The 22,392-nt window shown below is 44.1% G+C and overlaps 2 protein-coding genes across 3 annotated transcripts in view; one reads left to right on the top strand and one right to left on the bottom strand.

Annotated features, from left to right (window-relative positions):
• LOC120897330 (atrial natriuretic peptide receptor 1) overlaps positions 1-22,392 on the top strand; it is a 39,572-nt gene that overhangs the window by 9,781 nt on the left and 7,399 nt on the right. Inside the window, exons 3-12 of the mRNA XM_040302143.1 lie at positions 7,692-7,806; positions 8,947-9,091; positions 11,067-11,366; positions 11,449-11,584; positions 11,674-11,885; positions 11,963-12,458; positions 12,536-12,691; positions 13,633-13,807; positions 19,359-19,508; positions 19,597-19,789. Coding sequence (XP_040158077.1) covers positions 7,692-7,806; positions 8,947-9,091; positions 11,067-11,366; positions 11,449-11,584; positions 11,674-11,885; positions 11,963-12,458; positions 12,536-12,691; positions 13,633-13,807; positions 19,359-19,508; positions 19,597-19,789 — 2,078 coding nt within the window. The remainder of the gene's footprint in view (positions 1-7,691; positions 7,807-8,946; positions 9,092-11,066; positions 11,367-11,448; positions 11,585-11,673; positions 11,886-11,962; positions 12,459-12,535; positions 12,692-13,632; positions 13,808-19,358; positions 19,509-19,596; positions 19,790-22,392) is intronic.
• LOC120897358 lies at positions 10,129-13,585 on the bottom strand. 2 transcript variants are annotated; one of them, XM_040302205.1, is made up of 2 exons: positions 10,450-13,585; positions 10,129-10,391 (listed from the first exon to the last, which is right to left on the bottom strand). In XM_040302205.1, exon 1 carries the CDS (start codon positions 13,411-13,413, stop codon positions 12,706-12,708), a length of 708 nt encoding a protein of 235 aa, XP_040158139.1. In that variant the 5' UTR covers positions 13,414-13,585; the 3' UTR covers positions 10,129-10,391; positions 10,450-12,705. The 2 variants fall into 2 exon arrangements, with proteins under 2 accessions (XP_040158139.1, XP_040158131.1); XM_040302197.1 differs by having other exon boundaries at positions 10,129-10,369.

Genomic DNA, 22,392 nt, shown 5'->3' with positions numbered 1-22,392 from the left:
CGTTTTCGCTCACTATTGTTAGCTTTTCATTATTGCCACCAGTGCAAACGGGACGCTCACGGATGCTTCCGGAATTTCGAACGGACCAACGAACCGGTGACACTATTTTTTGCCGCTGCCTCGGTACGTGCCTTCCGTCATCCGGAAACGGCCTGTCCGGGATGGATATAGAGATGCCTGTTCAGAATTATTTGCCCGCAGAAAACACATCTTCTTCATCATCATAAACGCATCTTCTTTGCGCTAGAGCGAGCCACCTTCCGCCAGCTAGTGTAGCTGTACCGATCGCGTGTAATAAAAGCAACAGAAACAAACACGTATTCCCTTCCCAAGAAAACTTCCCAAAATGAACCATGTCAACGTATCGATCGAACCTGTCACTCTGTTGGGACTGTGTGTCTTTGAAACTTTTTTGCAGAGTCGGGAGTCTTGTGGTACAAACAGTGCAAAATTATATACACGAAAGATCGTGCACACCTTACCTTAGCTTCGGTACATTCGAACGACAAGAACCGCACTCCTATTCCTACCCAAGTAGATGGCCCATTTATGAGCAAACCGTTGCCACACAACAGCACCCATACGCTGGGTGGCAAACACGGGCAGGGCTGAAACCTGGCAAGATGCTGCCACTTTTCATGTCATTGCTTCAAAGCGAAACATAGTTTGCACTCTAGCACGATTTGCTCTCACTTCACCCACAGGCGATGCATCCTGCTGTCGCTCCGTGCAGGACTCCGTTGCACCCACAGTGGCCGTGCCATGGCCGTGTCCGTCCATGCGAGCATATATTAAAGCACTTAAAAACTCGCCCACTTTCTTGCGTTGCTCTATGGCGTGTCGGCTTGGATTCACTGTCCCGCCGCCAACCATGGCACATCGTCGTGGAGTGAGAAGAATTCTGCTGCAATGATTAAACTTCAGCGGGCTCCATTATGGGAGTAATGGCTTTAATTAAATGTTTGAGTTTGAGAAGCGTGCAGTGGTAAGTGTGCAATGTTTATTTTCTTCGAGCTGCTGCAGCCGAAATTGTTTTATCGGTGTTTTGTTTTTTCTTTTGTCATTGAATATTTGAAACATGTTTAAAATTAAATTTTATCATTCTGCTTTCGTGGTGTTTAACTTTTTTGTACTTTTGTTTTGCTTCTTTGCATAATCGTCGATGGGAATACTAATGTTCTTATATTTTCTAGGCTGTAATTTAAAATGGTTACATTGTGTTTACTTCTTCACAAAGACTCGATTTGTTTTTATATCATTTAACTCTTACCTCTTGACGAATAGTTAACGAGTTTGATTATAACATTTTTTATTAAGATTTGTGTTAAATTTTACAAATTTATTTCAAGGTATTTGGTTTAATCCACTGACTCAATATTATTGAGGAGAGTAAAAAAGTAATTCAAAACATCATGTAGCATACTTTCAGGCGCTTCTCACGGCAGAGTGATTTTTAGATCATTTTTTTTTATTTTTTTCATTCGCTTTCAAACATCAGTAAAGCAATATAAGACACTACGCAATCTTTATTTTCATGCAGCTATGCAAGTCTCAAATTATTCGCATTTTGTACTATTATGATTTTAAATATTTTGAGCGACAAACCCACTTTTCGGCGACGGCTTCGTCTGTGTGTAACCTTTCACTTATTTTGAATTCCATAATCTACCCACTTTATCAACAACAAACAATTCAGAACAACAAATCACTCCCTAACGAGGTGCAGAAAAACAGGGCGTACGTTCCATCTCCAAGAGCTCTCGTTCAACAATTTATAACAACCCACATTTGTTTGTCAAAATTCAATCCCAACATTCTCCCAAGATATCAACCTTTCCTCCCCTACCGATAGCGTTCCTTGCTGTGCTTCTTTGAAATTGTACCGGCCGATGCGCGGTTCCAGCTTCTTCTCCACTACGACGAAGAAACAGAAACAATAAACATTGAACTCACCGGATAGCCCACCAACGGCAAATTGTTCGATGATGAAAGTGAAATAGATTTGGGAAATTACGATGATATTGCGAGCAACGCGTAGACTACTGGAATCCCGGTAGTAGCATAACCGCAAACATAGCCACACCGAGGAACGCACCGAATCAGATCCGACAGCCGAGCATAAGGGGAAAACGGCCTCTTCCCGGTTGCACCTGTCTCGGGTGGTAACAGACAGCAGGAAATTACTTTTCCATGGGACACGTAATTATCCCGGAAAAAAGGAGTTCTTGCCAACCAAAATCAGCGGAACCGGTGCAACGTGAGCAAACAAAAATAAGCCAACCTGTTCGAGCTGTTTGGTTTGCTTGCTTAAATTGGATTGTCCCTTCCAACAGTGCTGTGAAGTTATGGGTTCACCCATAACTATTACAAATTATGAATCAATTGAATTGTAATCATTAAATTTGTAAGCAACGTTAAACTATACACCACGCTTCGTTCTGTGACTACAAAACAGATGCTTTCTCGTGTGAAACAGCAAAAAAGACAGGCTGCGCGTGTTCCATGTTGCTCCATTTTCTACCACCGTATCATCATGTTCCGGAAACAAACGAAAATCCTTCCAATGCGATGACGGACTGGAAAAGAGCGCAGTTTGATCCTGCCTAGATACATCCGATCCCGGGGGTCGGGTTGGATGTTTGAGTTGTCCCAGATTTAATCCATTTTATAGTCGTTGCCTCTCCTGTGAGGTAAGAGCTCGTTACCGAAGGAATGAAACGGCAAAGTTTTGCGTGTAGGAAATTTACCGGGACGGTTCTTCCGCTGTTTTCTGAAAAGACTTGGGATAGATTTGGGTTCAATTTTCTTATTTTGCTTACTGTGCTGTGCCACATCCCGGGCAGGAAAAGGATGACGATGATGATGATGGTGGTATGATCGCCCCGTCCAAAAAGGAAGCTTTATCAGTTTTCTATTTTATTTCCGGCGTAAGGCCGGGGTACAGGGAATATTTTTTAAGTATTTTTGAAGTGTTACGAAGAAGCACTCTCAACTCTTTGATGATACAATGAACGCGCTAACCACAAAAAAGCCCTTCCAAAGAAAGGGAAAAGAGAATTGTTTTCTAAATTGTGGGAAATTAGATACATCCTTTATTCGGCGCAAGCAATATAGCAAATCTCAAACGAAACTATTTCAAACACGAAGAACACACATTTCATGTTGGTAGAATAAGGTCCTCTTGTTCTAGTAGCGGCCAGTTGTAGTGTAGAAAAAAAAAAACATTAATTTTAACACCAATCCCGCTACAGCTTTACAGCAATGGGAGTTAGTGTTTTTTTCTCCCATTCCTTTCTGCATGGTCCATTTCTTTCCAGTCCCCGTCCAGGGCTTGAAGACGAGATATTTTCGGAAACCGTCGCATAAATCATCTCCGTTATGACGCCTTCAGTGTGTATGTGTGCTTTTCTATTTACCGGCGGTATTTTTTGCCACTGCTTCGCAGATGATAAGCAAGGTCTTGTCATAACTTAACCCTGCTCGTGTCCCTTTTTCGTTGGTACGTTATGCGTTTGGGGGTTTTTTGTGTGTGTGGCTCGGGTTCCTTCTCCTTGGGGGCACCGAAAACAATACCATCCCCGAAAACAAACACCACAAAACATTTGTGCCCGCGGTCTACGCAGTCGGTTTGTTTGTGCACACACTGTGTGTGAAAATCCCTTTCCCCCCAGCTCCGATTGCAAAACAACAGCATAAGTTCAGCTTCCAGAAATACCTTTGATTCGTTGCATTATGGCATAATCTACGAAGCTCACCAAGCGGATACCGGATGGTGGTGATGGTGGTTCAAATTTCCACGAACCGGCACGCTCAGTGATTGGAGAAGACAGAACTGTGACTAAAACACGGAGTCACATCATCCATAACCCCCGTAGCCTGTAGCCGCCATACGTGCACACGTCATTTTGTGGCTTATGTAAGCCGGGAAATGGTCCTGGCAAGGACGAATGACGAACCCATTTCGCTTCGCTCGGTGGTGTACGATTACACCCTCACAGATAATAGATAACCGGCGCGAACCAAAGCACACAGCAGAAAAAAACCCTTCCGGAAAGCTAGAAAAGGGTTTTCAAGGGGCGGGTTAGCCTGATCACAACTTATGGTTTTCAATGGAACCACCGCCCGTGAACCAGCTCTCGTGCACCCCGACGGTGGTGATGACCGTTGGGTTGAACGTTTATTAATTTAGCGCTTGAATTAGCAGCCGAGAAGCTTTGCTGCGTTGGTGTTCGGGTTTGGGGGAGTTAAAAATGGACCAGAAAGGGGTGTAAAGAAGTTTCGAAAGCTTGGGTGTAAACAAAGGGATAACATAAATTTGGTAAATGATTATTTACGACGGAAGGGAGAGATTTTCCGAGCTCTGGGCGGGAAGCTTTCAATTTAAAGCTATTTTAAGGGGGTGTCGACTTTCGGGAGCTTTGGTAAATGGTTTCTTTTTGTTGGGAAGTTATGGAACTGGTTGCACATTTGAAGTACATTTTACAGTCCTCCGAGATAGATTCGGGTTGCCAGTAGAATGCGTTTACATTTTGTTCACATATTTCTGTTGGACATTTTAAATATGTTAAATTTAACGCACTATCACACATGAGATGGCCATCCCAAACAATTTACTAATTTATTCCACGACACAACTTTGCTTCCCGCAAAAACATTGCTAGCATGAGTAGCTTGGTTCAGCTCTACACCAAACAACTTGCCCGAAATATGCTTTATCTGAATATTCCCATAAGCACACCAGTGCTTTGTTATTTTTTCCCTACTAACCAAATAGTTTACTGTGCCTGACTTTTTGGAGGGAAATTGCATTCATTTCTCCCAGGAAAGCAAACATTTGTGGTTTCAAAAAAGCACACCCAGTCCAGTGCCCAGTGTTTGCCGGACTAAACCATTGCCCCTGGTTTTACCCAAACAAACTTTAACGCATACACAGCAGGGGGGTTTTCCCAAAACTATTATACAAATGGGTGCAGATAACGGGCATGAGCTACGGGTTGAAAGCATGCAGCCACGAGAGAAAAGTGCATTGCAGGTGCATAGGATAGTTTGCAATAAACCAATGGGGAAAATATAGTTTCCCTCCTTCTGTTTCAATTTGATACAGTCCTCTTTTATAATATTTCCTGAAAGCTTAAAAGCATTTCAACTTTGTAGCATCGCCAAAAACAATACACTAATGGTGTTAATGATATTGAAACAAAACAATCCACCTAACCGTGCAACCAGACATACCAAGGCAGTTTCACGCCGTGAAGCGTGAAAAAAATTCCAAATAACATGGCTGAAATTTTTCACGCCTGATGTATGTACACAACTGTCATTCTGTGTGGTGCGATGACGTTCGATTAAATGCCAATTTTTTTATGTGCCCACATATAGCGTTAAAATATTCGCAATGAAACGCATTGTTTCTGAGTGGACTTTCCATCGAACATCATCGAATGTTATCGATTTTCATTTCACTCATTTAATTTCATTTTTTTTTAATTCAATGTCTGTCATGAAGGCCAAATAGCGAATATTTAAAACTAATTCTTAATAAAAATAAAACTAAACTAACTTCTGATGTTACAACTAAAAAGATAACAGATAGAGCACAAAGAGACTATTGTAAACTTGGAAAAAGAAGAAAAAGAGAGAATGAGGATAGCGCAAAGAGAGAAAAAAATTGTTAAACCACTTAAAGCAGGATAGAAGAGTAGAAAGTAAATCGGGAGAATCAGTAAAGTCAACTAGAACGGCCACCAATAAAACATGCTTGAGACATTTGGCGGCGGTTGCTTAAATAATGAAGACCAAATATCTGCAATCGGGTTTCATAAGGAGGCAGCACCAAGAAAACGACAGTAAAGAGACGTTGAATGCTTTCAATTCTTGAACTACCATCGATAGTGGAAGGATTCCAAATAATGGGGCCCTTTCCGTTTTAAGTTCGTAGGCTGAAATTTCAGCCTGTCAGCTAGCAGTTTTCCAGTGGGTATGAAAGTGGGTATAATATACAGGTGGGCTTATCCCAAGATTTATGAATTGGGCTTATGTTTCTGAATGAAGATTTTAAGAGTGTTTTGTGTATTTGTCAAGCCACCAGAAAGCTTGTCTGAACAAAAGTTTTCACCCATTCACCCTGCCAAAAAGTGATATTCAAATTTGGTTATAAAAAACATTCTATGAGACCACCTGGACTACATACACTTTGATTCTGGATACCATCACTAGATCTCTTTAATGGACCTTGGGATAAATGTAAACAACACCTTGTTTTGCCATTTTTTCGAGCAGGTACTCGAATCTAAGTCTAGCTTTGTGGCTAGAATAATCTAGACTGAAAATTGCAGGCTAGTTTTTTGTGTGGTTTTGTATGGAGTGTTTACATGATTTAAGATTCCAACTGTCAAACTCCATACAAAAAGCTGACTAGAATCGTGAAGGGCCCCAATACTAGCATGTTCAACAATTGGTCGCACCAAAACATCGTAAAGGCTTTTTAAACAACGTTAATCTCTAACGATGGAGGTAAAACGTAAATGAAACTCTTCACGGCGCGACGCCATTTGGCGGAATGTGTGGTTGCACGGTAGCGTGTGTCATAGTCAATGTTGTGCAAAGTTGTTTTCTCTTGTTTGTATTCCATGGGCAGTGCAAGCTCAGTGTATTTCACCCAACCTCCCCCCCCCCCCCCTCTCCTTCCTGAGAGGAAAATGCTTTATATGTTATATGTTGAAAAATAAACTAAAAGCTTACACGCTTTGTTGCCATGCAAGTGGATTTTACAGTGGAAGGTTAAGTGGAGGTTTACAAAAAATTCACCACGAATTGCACACAAAAAGTACAACTTCAAATCGTGCATACGTTGTACTAAATAGAATAAAAATGCATTACAAATTTTATGATACTGAAAGCGTAATAATTTGAAAGTCTATGCAAAGCTTTCATGCAAGGCAGCTGCTGCCTTCGGAGAATTATATATTTAACACAGTTTCATAGAAATAAGAACTTAATTTTGTGCAAAACTTCAAGGACCAGCGTTAGCTCACTACCATCTAATTTACCCACTGGCACATTCCTTAACCCCAGCAGGGCACACAGCCCACTTGCTGCATTTTTTCGTCCGAAAAATATGAAGCTTAATTGATGGGACAAAATTCGCGACCAGCGTGGCAGATTATCCATTACGCAGAAGCAAGTGTACGCGCGCTTTTTCCTCCCTCACGAGGGGCGCATTCTTGTTGCAAAATCTTGTTTGCAAAACAACGTTTACGAAACAGGATTTGTTTTTTTTTTTTGTTCCTATGTTTGCTTTTACAAATCACCCAATTCCCCATCTTTCCAAATGTTTGCCTTCCACTGAAAAAGCTTTTCGGCTACAAACAGCTATTAAAGCAACTACAAATAGCCGCGACCCACTCGCCCACCCTGAACACAAGCTCCTGCGACACATTCCACAAGAACCACCTCCCTCTCTTCCCCCATTAGCCAACGCTTAGCGCAATTGCGCGAAAATCAATCGTCGTCGAACTCGCCGGTCCCCTTGGTGGGTTGGAGCGGCATGTTTGTTCTAGCTTTTCGGTGTTTGCCAGCATCTTTCACCATTTGTGCGCATCGCTACTTAACGGTTTCTTATCGTACCCTACGCAAACGTCTTATCATCTTCTTCATTTTTGTTTGTTTGTTTTCTTGCTTTTACCTTGCAGTTGTCATCATGTGTGCCAGCCCGTCGACAATACGGGAAATTATGCTAGCGGCCGCCGAACTCAACATGGTCAACAGTGGCGAGTACGTGTTCTTCAACATTGAAATCTTTGGAAGGTACGTTATGGAACGAAGGGAGGGGACGGTGAGGGAATCAATCTCACGGTTTTCCTATTTCAATTTGTTTGTTTGACAATGTAGAGGGGGAGGATTATCGCCTCATTCTAGCGTAATGTGTGCGGGAGGCGAGCTTTCAATTGAATGGGAAAGGAGCTTTTGGTGTTCGGTTGGGTGGTGCTTTATTAGATTTTCTCGCGGAAAGCAAACGAGTATCTTCTTCATGTGTAAATAATGCAACAATCCATCAATCTTAATACCCAAATTGAAACCTTTTCTTTTGTATTTATCTATCAATTCCACCAGTCTGAATTTATACCAACAGTAAATATTATCATTTCAATTTAATCAAAAATTTCATGCTGCTTTTAAAATATTCTCAATTTCATCCAGACCACTTCTGGACTTCTGGATTTGCAATTCAGTTTCATTTTCCTATTATGCCCTTCTCTATGAATGTTCGCCTTCAAAATGAAATTTAAATATGTAAAAAATATTGAAACGATGCTAGTGCATGCTTCTTTACTTTTTTGTCGTACTACTATGAACTATGAGCGTAAAACAATGCATTTCTTCATCCATGCTGCAAATCCCATTCTCCCCCCCCCCCCCTCCCGACACACGTATCAAATTCTGCAACCAGTGCCGGTTTATCAAAATCTTTCCAGCATCGTTCCAATTCAACTACTAGCTTCTAGCGCATACTTGAGGGACCTTAAATCCGACCCAAGTCGGACTACCGTTGTGTCTAACCATGCTCTTCGTATGCTGCTCCAGTTCCACTTGAAACCTCCTTCGCGAACGAAGATCCTCCGCATCGACAGTCCCAAAGGCGGGCTCCCACCCCGCACTAGAGAGACACAGTGTATTAGGTTAAACCGGAGCGATCGAGAAATTTCCATTTCATTTTCGTAATAACCCACCCACCCGGTTGGGTTGGTTGTCCTTTTTTTTGTTCTGTTTTATGCTTCTCACTGTTCCCTCACCAACCCTGCATCATCCCCTTCATCGAACCGAAGATATGATGGGTCTTGTTTCGCATTCAAATTCATTCATCTTTTTCGCTCGTGTTTTATATCTCGTTCGTTTTTGCAACTCCCAATCGGCGACACTGCCACCGTGTACCGTACACACCCACAGCATGACGGCCACGAAGCAGCCACCCTGGTACGCCAAAAACGACACCGACGAGCGCAACCAGAAGGCGAAGGAAGCGTTCACCGCCCTGCTACAGGTGGTTGCCCGCGAACCGGAGGACGAAGAGTATCGTCAGTTTTCCAAGGAGGTAAGTTCCCCCCTCTCTCTCTCCACGCTCTGTTTTCGCTGGCAGGTACTGTGGGTGGTTTTCCGCTACCAAGTGGTCAAGGTTTTGACGGAGTGGGTTTCTGTTAGGAAATGGGCGGGCAAAGTCTGTTTCAATTACCGCTCATCACACTGGGCATTACAACAACCACCAGAGAGGGGAAGCATGGAAAAAGAGTTGACAAGTTGCAGTAGCAGAAAGTATGCCGGGAAGTGACCCCTTTAACTCGCCCGTGAGCAGGGGAACGAGAACTGACCCTGTGCTGGCTGCATGGGGATTAAGGCTGGTAGGAAAAGTTTACGATGGAGCTTCGCAACGTGATAGAAACCCGCATTCAGCAGTTTGTCTGCTGGTTTGGTGGTCAAATGTTCTCTCTCTCTTTTTAATTCTCTCTCTTTCTCTCTCTTGCTCTGAACCCTTTTTAAATCCCTCCTTCAATTGTGTCTCATCTCTTGGGGCAACCATGACAAATGTCAAGCAAATGTGAAGGAACAAGTTTAGTTGCCCGGGGAAATTGTCATGACGTACTTGATTTAATTTTTCCCCATCCCATACGTTACGTCCAGAGAGGGAAACGACATGCTCCCCCCCTCCCACAGTGAGTCAGTGACGGTCCAGTTTTGCTGTCATACTGAAAGTAATAACATTCTTTCTCTATTTTCATCTATTACGGCGGACTGGCTGTGGAAGGAAAAGTTGTCGAGTGAAGGGAGCCCCCACCCAAAGCGAACGGAGGAATCTTGCCTTATTGGGCGATACTTCTAGCCGTTGTCTTTTCGAACCCGTCGGAATTTGCCTAAGAATTTCCGTTCAGTGAAAAGTTTTTTCAATGGGGGTTTGGTAATAAATTGTAAAACTATTCCAAGATGCGTGGCAAGACCCGTAAATCGATTTTACGATGGGAATTTTAATGCATAAAAGTTTACCCGCAACACTCACTCTCTGACTAGAAGCAGCTGAAGAGTTTCTTTTCCCAGTTCTGAGGGATGTATTGGCTCTTAGGATTGTTTTTTTAATGGTTTTCCGGTCCAAAAATTACGAATAAGTTTAAAATTCTCTAATATTCTGTTCAACTTATTAAACGCACATCCTCACAGTAAATCTTGGAGCCGTCGGGTTATAATCTGACGCAGCAAGATAGTTCTTTTAGCGCCTAAGCCGCGTCCCATCCGTATTAATCTTTAGTTAGCACTGCGGCTTACAAAAAAGTCCCTTTCGGCAGCTCCACTTCGAAAGCAATTACGGGTTTTAATCCACCGGCTGAAAGAAGAAAAAAGAAAGACTAAAGTTAAAATAAAACCCTCTTCCCCATTATAAAGGCGCGGCTCTCTTTGCTTTACCGAAGCTCCTCTGATGCTGAAGTGCACTGGGCGAGTGTCGTCGGTTCCTGTGTCGGCATCACTGCGGGTTCACACCACTTCACTAGTTCTCAGAATTTGCGCGCCACACCGCACACCAGTTTGACCACTTTTCCGGTTTGCTTTCATTAAAGGGAAAAGCAAAAAAATAAAAAAACGAAGGAAAAATGTAGAACCGATTTCCACGCTGGTTAGAAAATCTCCCACCGATCCCGGTGGAATGAAGCAGTTTAAAATCCTATTTTCTTCGATTTTGCCTCCGCTCCTTCGGTCTGCGTGCTGCAGGCAGGCGCATTCGGAAATCCCCTCCATATCCAATCCAATCGCTCTCGTGCGGTACGTGACGGGAATTGTAAGACCTAATCTGCGCCCTCCCTTCCTCCCTCGCCCCTCGGTGTGAAGATGCACGACCTCTTGTTAGAGCATGCTTGCAGTATGCTTGCCACGCGCGCGATCCGAGTGGGTTTGTCTTGGCTTAAATGAGATTATGTGTCCCTTTCTGCGCATTAGACGCGGTTTCAGATTCGATTTGCTTTGCATTGGGTTTTTTTTTATTTGACTTTCACACACACACACCCTAATGCGTGGTCTTGTTTTAGGTGAAGGAACTGACCAAGACAAAGTACAACCACACGTACGCCGAGGATGAGCCCGTGTCAACGTTTGTGACGGCCTTCTACGATGCGGTACTGCTGTACGCGTACGCCCTCAATGACAGCATTGCGCAGCTCGGGGTGGAGCGTGCCCTCCGGCAGCCCATCAACGGTACGCACCTGGCCCAGTTGATGTGGGGCCGAAGCTTTAAGGGCATTACCGGCAACGTGACGATAGACTCGAACGGTGACCGTATATCGAATTATTCCCTGCTCGATCTGAACCCCGAGACGGGTCTGTTTGAGGTGAGTAACCGGCGGGAAGAGGAGGTCATTCCTTTCCGGGTGGTGTTTTTTTACCGCAATATTCTTTGCATCTTCCTTTCAGGTCGTGGCGAACTATTACTACGGCGGTGGGGTGCAGTTTGTCGAGGGTAAAGCCATCCACTGGGCAGGCGATCGCACAAAGGCACCGCCAGACCGACCGACCTGCGGTTTCGATGGGTCCCTGTGTCCGGATAATTGTAAGCATTACTTCCACACCCCCCGTCCAGGGGATTCCGTCAACACAAACTTAACGATCCTCCGTCTGCTTTCCTTCATCCTCACACAGCACTGCCCGGCTATGCCATACTGTCGCTCGTGCTTGGGGTTTGCGTCGTCTGCATGGGCATCGCGTCCATCGTGGGCTATCGGCACTACAAGCTCGAGGCGGAAATTAACTCCATGACCTGGAAGGTGAACCCGAACGATGTGCTGTCGTGCAATCCGAGCCGCGGCCATCGGGGCAGCTTCCACTCGATGGTAAAGCGGGGCAGCCAAGCCGTAAGTAGCGCGCGTTAGAAAGCAACCCGGCAATCGAAAGAAACAACCAATCGATAGTCGCTTCCACTCCCTTGCAGACGATCTACTCCGAGGATCTTAACTCGCTGCCCGGCGATCGGCAGATCTACATCCACTTCGGCTTCTACAAGGGCTGCAAGGTGGCGATCAAGAAGATCAACGTACAAAACCTCAGCCTCACCCGGTCGCTGATGCTGGAGTTCAAGCGCATGAAGGACATCCAGCACGACCATCTGGTGCGGTTCTACGGCGCCTGTCTCGATCTGCACCCGGAACCGTTCATTCTGACCGAGTACTGCCCGAAGGGTTCGCTGCAGGACATACTGGAGAACGAAACGATCAAGCTGGACTGGATGTTTAAGATCTCGCTGATGCACGACATCGTCAAGGGGATGGCGTTCCTGCACTCGACCGATCTGCACTCGCACGGTTCGCTCAAGTCGTCCAACTGTGTGGTGGATTCGAGGTTCGTGCTAAAGGTGACGGACTTTGGGCTGCATCAGCTGCGCCGCAGCACCGACGATGCCGACATCGAGAGCTATGCCTACTGGCAAAGTATGTGGTTTTTGCTTGTGAAAACGCTCCTGAAAGCAATTTCAAGCCTCACGAGATGATGTACAATCTATTTGCAGAGCTGCTGTGGACCGCTCCGGAACTGCTGCGCGATCCCCAGTGTCCGCCGGCGGGCAGCCAGAAAGGGGACGTCTACTCGTTCGGCATCATCATCCAGGAGATTGTATCGCGCCAGGGTCCGTTCTATCTCGGCACCGAGGAGAAATCTCCCAAAGGTAAGCAGTGCAGCTTAAGCATCCGACCAGCGCTGACCGAGGCGTCGACGGCGGCGGCGACCTCCACACCACGCCAGAAAGCAACAGATGGAAGGATCGAACATATTCCTCCGGGTACGGCTCGGTTCCGGTAGCTGGCGATTTGCTTCCTCCAACTCATCTAACCACTGCAGCCGCGGCTGCTTCCACTGATCCCCCCGGGTCGATCGTTCGGCCGCCATCTTGCGCAGCGAATCTTCGATCACTTGCTCCCAATTTTTCACCACCGGTATCTTGTACAGACCTAGCAGTTGCTTTGGATGCGAGCTTCGTCGCAGATAGTTACTAACGAGCTCCTTGAACGGGTGGCGCTCCTTCGGCCGATACTCAACGACACTGCCCTGCCTGACCGGGCTGATGGGATTGTCGAACATTATCAACTTTGGCCGTGCTTCCGCCTGCCGGCTTGGGCCCGCAGCTTCGTGCGCCGGTGGTTCAACTCGCAGATCTGCATCATCCTGCTCTAGCCTCTCCTGTTCGCGCCGTAGCTTTAAGAGATACTCGGAAAACTCGGACTTGCGCGGTATTTCATAGATTTTGTAGCGCGATTTCTTTAGAACTGCTTTGACGGGTGCGCCAGACGATGTTCCAGCGGCATGGTCCTGTTCGAAGGAGGAGCCTCGTGCACGCTCCAACGGGCGCAATTGAATCGTAACCTTTTTGCCCGGTTTTTTCGGTGGCATTTTGTATTTTTTTCGCTGGCAACGCTATCTACTACGGTCTAGCAATTTGGAGTCGAAGCTTTTCACACAAAATTTGTCTCCTTCATATCAGCAAATAAACAATCGATAGGAAGATGCGAACAACAACTGTTCCAAATGGTTTATACGTTTACGTTTCAAAAATATCAAGGCCTTCTAGATGTGATGGTAATATTTCGCTATTTTATGTGTCAATTGCAGAAATTATTAAACTAGTCAGAGACGGGCCGGGAATATTGGACGCTCCCTTCCGGCCAAAGGTGGACGAGTCGTCGTACGAGGACGTAAACAACATCATGATCAAATGCTGGTCAGAGGAACCGACAGACCGACCCGACTTTAGTGGGCTCAAAACCATCATCAGAAAAATTAACAAGTAAGTGACCAGTTTCCGCATTTTGTTCGGTAATTTAATAAGCTTTAGTCTGCCATTCACTTTCTGAATACTATTACTAATGAGTACATCATATTGGGCGTGTTCAAGACTTGCCCTGTTCAAAAGCACAATTTCTACCAATATGAAGCAAAACTTCTCATAAAGCGCTCCCGCTCATCAATCAAAACACATCGAAATGTGTACCAAAATAAAGCTTTGCCTTTCCTTCGGTTGCTTTCAAGAGCATCAAGCCAATTCCCAGTCCCGATTCTCGCCCGACGGTAATTGAGTGCTCAATGGGAAGGCTAATGAAAGTGAGCAGCACGCATCATCTTTACGCTTACCATTCAGCGCGATTCAGCATGGACGGCACAGGAGCATGCCAGGCGAACGATAATCAATCTGGCGAATCGAATCGAATCGAACCATGGCAGGGCCGGTGATTTTCGGACCGAAATAGAGGAAGCCAATCAGCGAAAGCGATAGAAAGAAAGACGCTACTTTTGGTGCTCGTTTTTCTGCTTCACCAGGGTGAAGAAAAGCTCGCCTAACGTGCATGGAGGCGCATGGTAGATTTGGCCACTTGTGAAGGGAAAGTTGCTCGCTGCTGGAAAGGAAAACCCGAGACATTCTTCCCTTTACACCTTTTGCCCCACTTGGGAGAGGGTTTCTACGTTGTCCTTTTCTAGTGCTTTTCTTCCCTTCACTCCGACAACTTAGTACTTGAGAGTTTCACTTGCTCCTGAAACCATGTTTCGCAGCTGATTAACTTTCCCTAGTTTGCACAGAATTAAATCAAATTGGTCCGTGTATGTGTGTGTGTGCGTGCGTTTGTGTGCCAGTTCTTCTTTTTTCTTCCCATTGGCTTTATATTCATCAGCTCAACCTCTAAGCGGAAGCTCCAACAAAATGATGATAAAAATCTAGTTCCTTCATTTTAACACTTGCTCCAATTACCGTCCTTCGAGAATCTGCTTCCCTCGGCACACTCTCAGCATTGTGTCCCTGTACCTTGTCGTTTGGACAGCCGTTAAAAGAAAATGCCGATGGCAGGAAATTGTATCAAATCGTTGCCAATTTGTCTACCACCGGCTGCTGTTGGCTGTTTGTCTGTCTGTCTGTCTGCATATCTGTCTGTCCGGCCCGGATCACTCGTTCCCATCTCCTTCCAGAGTAGCAAAGGAACGACAAATTGAATTTGTTCCAAAAGCACTGTGAACGGAGAGAGTTTTTTGTTTGCTTTACTTTCACTATAAGTTTGTATAAATATTCACCGTGCCGAGGGGGACAGCGATTAAAACTGAACTGAACGCGAAGTGCATTCGAGTGCGCCAAGCCAATCAATAGAGTATTGCCGGAAGGAGAGTTAATGTGCAGATTAAACATTCATTTACTTACACTATCACACAGAACAGAAGAGTTTTTGCACAAGTCCGCCTTACAGAGTATTTAAAGTTTAATGTCGTAAAATTGTTATAACAAGCAAAACGAGACCTTTAGTAATTGGTGGGCCACGAAACAGCACTTTTTGCAAAAATTGCGGAATATGCTGCTTAACATTTGTTGATATATTTTATATAAATCTATTATTTTGTACACCTATTTACTTTTGAGTTTCTGGCCACAGCATCTCTTACACATCCATCATTCGCTGTGGGTAACACATCATTCTAGCAATCTTCTATCGTTCCATTAACCCTTCCAGTCTTTCACCTTTCGCTCACCTGCTCGAAGAACGGTATAATGTTGCACTCATTTAACCTTCTATCGAACAGCTCAATCAAAAGTGCCGGCACCATCTGCAGCACCACACACGACATACGACGCGTGTTCCGTTGATCGAGCACCGCTCCCGTCTGCTTCCTTATTTCATCACCTCGAAAGCGTAAACTATGCAATAAACATCAAGCTTTCACCAACCACACACACACACGGAGGTCTTTTGCTCATGCAACGAGTTCGAAAAAAGGGGAACCAAAACAGCTTTCGAAGGTGTTTCGGTGCCGCTTGTGCACACACCGCACACACACGGATCATGGTGGGAAATCACGCAAGAAAAACAATTTCCCGTCCACCGGTTCAGGCTCGTTTTTTTGAAACCGGCTTTATAAACATCAATTTTCCGTAAAAATAACAAAGCGAATTCGTTCCATTCTTTCACCTCTTTCAATGCCAGCTGCCAGAAGCTAGAAGGGATTGAGAAGGGGGGGAAAAAGAGCACACAATCGCTTTCACAAGCATTTTAGGAGAATTTAAAGTGCATATGCTAAGGAAACGACGGAAGTTGAAGGGACAAATGTGTGTGTGTGTGTGTGTTACAGCATTCCGTACCGCGTTCACGCAATGGTACGCAAACGCGTGTGACGGAAGTGTACGTTCGACGGGCGTCAACAATGACGAATGATCGGATGTGAATTCGATTGCCTGTAGCGATAAAAGTAGCGATGGAAAGCAGACGTTGTTGTATTCGTGATCGATGGAAATGAGTGCTGTGCAAGGGGCTGGGGACAGAAGACAGAAGCTAACCGTGAAAGCTTTCCCTTGTACGGTGGGTTACCGCGTACGGGGTGGAAAGGATATTTTAAATCATGACCGTACACTTTAACGGTCATATCTTTCTCTCTCTCTCTAGCACAGTTTGGAATCATTCATTTGCTTCCATGGTATTTACAAATTAAGGGTCTGTATAAACATCTGTACAAAGAGGGCTAAAAAAAGTGACAAAACATTGGGAAAAAGGGCGGATGGCTAAAATGATCAAATTAAACATAGACAGCCCAACTGCAGCCAACAAAAAAGCATTTTAAATATGAAATTGGTAGGCGAGGGTGGAAATGACCATTTTATCTTTCAACCATTTCCATTCCTACACAGTTGAGTTTAGTAGCTAAAATTAACATGGCTAAAACATTTTACGCCTAAATGTATGTACCCCACTGTCGCCCTGCATTGGTGCATTGCAATTAATGCAATTAATGCAAAGTAATGTAACAAACAGAAAGTAGATTAATTTTACTGCAGGTACAATTTGTCCTTTGGCCCTAAAGGTAGACGAGTCATACATACGAACTCTTTATAGATAAGAAGTTGTTGTCCAAAACCATGCAATTGCTTCACAAGCCCCAAGGCTCAAATTAGTACTTTGTAATTCAGTAGCACGAGTTTACGCGTAAGATGAAGTATCATTTACTGTTGATCTTGTTTACCAACTTTTTCGACCGAAATACTATTACTCGGTAGCTCCTTACCTTGTAACAGTCGTAATCTGATCTAATCTTGTCTAATCCTGACCACTAGTCAGCTTTCATGTTTGTTACTAATTGATTCACCCGTAAGCAGAACATTCAGTTCTAGAAGTCACTTTTATACCACTACTTTTGATGAAACTATACCACGGAAACTGGTTGGAGCTTTGCTCGCTTTTCTTCTAAGTTACGGCCACTTTTCTTATAATAAATCATGGATTTTGACATAGATTTGATGCTTATATGTCAATGTATGATGGACGTACTAATGCTTTGAACGCAGGGGTCTAAAACTACAGCCCTCGAGAGCCTATTATGCGACCCGCGATGATTTTATAAAGGTTGAAATAAATCGTTTATTATAGTGACTATTTTTATAGAAAATGTAATTGTTACTTTTTTGAGACGTATACCAAGCTTCAATAATACAAAGCTATAAAGGTTTTGTCTACTCTGTTAGGCTTTTATATAAAAACGAGATTTAAACGTTCGCATTAGCTACAAGCACCGGAAAAATGGCCCTCAACATCGTTATATGCGAAGCAATGCGACCTGCGAGCTGAAACGTTTGGAGACCTTTGTTCTTAAGCAATTCGTCGGTCCCGTGGAACGGTGATCAACTCGCAACCGTTACTCCATACGTAGGACTGACTATCCTGCAATTGGTAGTAAATAAGTCACTGAAAGCCAACCTCACTAGTGATACAGGCAGGACTATCTCAATGAATTGCCGTACCATGCTTGGAAACGCAGTTATGTACTTCCTCTGCAAAATACATCCTAGCTAATTTTCCCATTCATCGGTATCAGTTTCAATGGCTTCCGGTTCAATTTAAAACAACGGAAGTGTAAAGTTATCCCGACAGTATGAAAGCAACATTTTACCTTCAACTGTTTCACCGCAGTTAAACTATTTGAAACCTTGTTTCAGTAACTTTTCAAAAACCAACCAAGCACAAGCACAACTTTTGAAACAAAGCCACACAAACTAATTATGCCAGATCAAATCCGTTACGCATGCACCTAATTAAAGGAATTATCGTCCCGTTGACAGAGCATTGTTCAAAGCTCTTCGCCCATTAATTCCACCAGTTTTAGATGTTGAATTCTAACACGCCCGTAGCCACAATTTGAAAGCAACGCAAAACCAGTAACCCAACGAGCCTCCTCTGTGAACAACTGTGAATGGTGGGCTACCGATGGAGTTGGAATTGGAAATGGCTCTTCTTCTCTCATTGCCGAAAACCGTAGAACGTACGAGGATTCTGCTGGGTTGTTACTTTAATTAACACCAATGCCCTACCGCAACTTATTCAACCGTACCACGTACCCGGCTGCTGCTGGTTTTACGTCCGAATGCGAACGATCCGGTCCCGGGGCGGCGAGGCGGTGGGGTTGGAATTGGCGGATTGTCACAGACGGGATGGGTGGAACAAGTTGCTACCGTTCTACCTAATCAAATACTTCAACTGAACGGAGAGTGGACCAAAATAGCAAAGACCGTACTTAATTGGCTGTTAATAGACCGAACGGTGCGCCGGGCGAGAGACAGAGAGAGAGAGAAAAGGGTTTCACAAACGATGGCCAGACAGTCGAACTATTAGTTCGACATGCAGAACGAAAGGCAAACAAATGTTACACTGACTCAATGAATGGCGTGGCGACTGAGCAACTTCTTCCTTCCCAAGCGCACGAATTGAAGAAATTGTTTTAAAAAACAACTCCATTCTTCATTTTTGCTACCTTGCATTTTGAACTGCGGCCAAAAAAAAAGGCCAACAACAAAAGTCACAAACTTCCTTCAAGCACAATCGGCACGGGCCGGCCGACAAATAAGGAAAACTTTTACCATCATCATCATCGACGAATCCAATCGTTTAATTAGCAGCAGCAGTAGCAACCGACAAAGCATCAACAATCTCGCTTATTTTCCACTTTTCCATTTGCCTGTTGGCGCTGTTTTCCTATGAAAAAAACTCTCGCCGAGAAACCGGAGCTTTTCCCCTGCTGGCCATTTCGGTTGTGCTCGAATTAAAACCATACGCCACTGCCAGCCTTTTGGAGCGTTTGCTGTTTTCAATATTTGTTTTGTGTTTGTTTGAGTCTCCTTCCTTCCACCCATAATAGCACATTGTCTTCGAAGTGTATGAGTGCTTTTGTTTCCCATCTTTTGCCAATACTTTTACTACCACGTGCCCAACAAATGCGCAGTTCTTTTCTCTCTTTGCCTCAGTTATTATTTTGTCGAACAACAATCTTACTACAATGTTTCCCTGTTGCCACTTTCTCTTTGGTATTTCTTGCAGAGAAAATGAATCTGGTAACATATTAGATAATTTATTGCAACGCATGGAGCAGTATGCGAACAATCTGGAGGCCCTGGTGGACGAGCGAACGCAGGACTACTTCGAGGAGAAGCGCAAATGCGAGGAACTGTTGTACCAACTGTTGCCCAAGTAAGTGCTGGTGGTGGCGGCAGGTAACGTGGAGCTTAAAGCGATTTTAATTTAATTTTACAATATATGTTTTTTGTCTTGCACACAGATCCGTAGCGGCACAGCTGATCATGGGCAAATCTGTGATAGCGGAAACGTATGATCAAGTAACTATTTATTTTAGCGATATTGTCGGCTTCACCTCGATATCGGCGCAGAGCACCCCGATGCAGGTCGTCGATCTGCTGAACGATCTCTACACCTGCTTCGATTCGATCGTGGAAAACTTTGACGTGTACAAGGTAAGTACGATTCGAATGATTGCTTTTAGACATCATGTGATATTCATACAGACATTGTGACGAAACCATACTTTGGTGACTTTTGTGGAACTATCCAGAGCAGTGGTGTCAAACTCGTTTTGATTGAATAGTTCAGTTTTAAATCTATGCCAAAATTAGCCTTATTAAAGACATAAAAAAACATGTGGCAGGAAGGATTTGTTGGTTGTTGGTGGATGTTTCTTTTACTGTTTTAAAGATCCTAATTAAGAATTGCCTCCTAAAGGCTGTAGGGTTGATTTTGCCAATATTGGGGGCCTTCACGATTCTAGTTAGTTTTTTGTATGGAGTTTGACAGTTGGAGGCTGAAATCATGTAAACAATCCATACAAAACCACACAAAAAACTAGCCTGCGATTTTCAGTCTAGAAAATTTTAGCCTAAAAGCTAGAATTATATTCGAGTACCTGCTCGAAAACACGGGTTTGTTTACATTTATCCCAAGGTGCATTAAAGAAATCAGGTGATCGAATCTGGAATCAAAGTGTATGTAGTCCAGGTGGTCTCATAGCATTTTTATAACCAAATTTGAATATCACTTTTTGACAGAACGAGTGAAAACTTTTGCTCCAACGAGCTTTCTGGAGACTTGACGAATACTCAAAACACTTACAATCTTCATTCAGAAGCAGAAGCGATAAAAATCAGCCTTCTAAATTCATACACCTTGGAATAAGCCCACCTGTATATTATACTCACTTAGATAGCTGCTCGAAAACTGCTATACAATGCAAACAGCTGACAGGCTGAAATTTTAGCCTACGAGCTTCAAACGGAAAGGGCCCCATTAATAATTTTTAGTTTTTGGTCAATTGGTGTCTTCTCCTTTGCCATTGCTTTCCCTCAGCGAAAATCACGAAATAAATTATCATAGCTACATTTTTTGGTTTTGATTCTCCGAATCTATTCATGTCAAATAATTTCCCGTGAATCGTTTAATATGTAGAAATAAGGGAACATGGAATTAAAATTATACTAAGCAACGCTTACATACTTACTTATCCGGCGCTACAACCGCTTTGCGGTCTTGGGCTGCCTTAGTGTGTGTCCGAAACCGTTCACGGTCTCGTGACTTCGTCTGATAATTCCTTATCCCGGTCTTAATGGTAGACGCCTCCACGTCATCTTGCCACCTCAATTTGGGCCTACCACGTCTCCTCTGTCCTTGTGGACGGCCTAAAAATATCTTACGGGCTGGGTCGTCCGTTTCCATGCGTCCAACATGACCAGCATCCTTGAGCACAACTCAGTTATCATGCTATTGTCGTTGCTGACCTTTGACCCGAGATAGGTGAATTCTGGGACGACTTCAAAAGTGCGTTCACCTGTACGTCACGTACCTACTGTTTGTTTATTGGTAGGATGATGTTGCCATCATCAGTTTAGTCTTTCCCTCGTTTATCTGCAATCCGAGGTTCTCTGCCGTCTGTTTGATTCCTTGGTAGGCAGTCTTCTACATAGGAGAGCCGCAGGTCAATGACGTCTATATCATTAGAGTATGCCAGGATCTGGGTTGACTTATAGAAGGTGGTTGACTTGAGTCAAGGATGACCCTCCCAAGCGCAGACCTTTGGTGGTAGTAAAAGACCCTGAGAGTTTTCCATTCACCTTCACCTGGCAAGTGACGTTCATCATAGTTATTCTAACTAGTCTAATCAGTTTGGCCGGGATTTATAAAGAGCTCATAGTGCCGTACAGTTTTACCCTGGCTATGCTATCATCTGCGGCTTTGAAGTCAATGAAGAGATGGTGTGTGTCGTGTCTGTATTCAGCCATCATCTCCAAGATCTGGTAAAGATCTGATCAGTGATCAGTCGACTACGCAAAGCAATTCATGATATTGACTCATATCTCCAGTGGTGGTCCTCCTAAATCGGAAGCATTATAATTATTATACATTGCTCCAGATATAAGCTAACTTTGAAGCTTCCTGAAAAAATCTTTATACCTAATATATCATCTACACACTTCGATGCGAATACTCTTCGGCTAAGCGAATGAAAAAAAAACAGGCCAGTATCTAAAAACACTTCTTCTTCTTCTTCTATGGCTCAACAACCGTTGTCGGTCAAGGCCTGCCTGTACCCACTTGTGGACTTTGGCTTTCAGTGACTAATTGGTTCCCCCCCATAGCAGGATAGTCAGTCCTACGTATGGCGGCACGGTCTATTTGGGGATTGAACCCATGACGGGCATGTTGTTAAGTCGTACGAGTTGACGACTGTACTATATAGATCGGCTATCTATCTAAAAACACTATGTGGCCATTTTTTAAAGAAAAAAACTATACGACTCTTAGAAGACCTCATACAATTCTGGGCTTTTTTTCAAACGCTTTGTATTTCGAGATTTTTAAAGATATCGGCCTGATTTTCTGCGAAGCATGGCTTAAGAGTACCCTCATCAATGAAGTGATATTTCAACGGTGGCAAAGGCTGGCAAGATGCTGGACTCATGCCCCATCAAGAAGTTGTCCAACAGCGACCCTCAATACGGCATGAGGCGCCGGAGAGCACAAAGCACAGCTCGATGGCTGGATCAGGTGAAGCGAGACCTGTCGGAGA

This window comes from Anopheles arabiensis, chromosome 2 (assembly GCF_016920715.1).
Source record: "Anopheles arabiensis isolate DONGOLA chromosome 2, AaraD3, whole genome shotgun sequence".
In the NCBI taxonomy this organism is placed as follows: Eukaryota; Metazoa; Arthropoda; class Insecta; order Diptera; family Culicidae; genus Anopheles; species Anopheles arabiensis.
This window is presented reverse-complemented; position numbering and strand designations above follow the sequence as displayed.

Coding starts and splice junctions, on each gene's coding strand:
- LOC120897358 (XM_040302205.1), bottom strand. CDS start 13,413: ATGCCACCGAAAAAACCGGGCAAAAAGGTTACGATTCAATTGCGCCCG.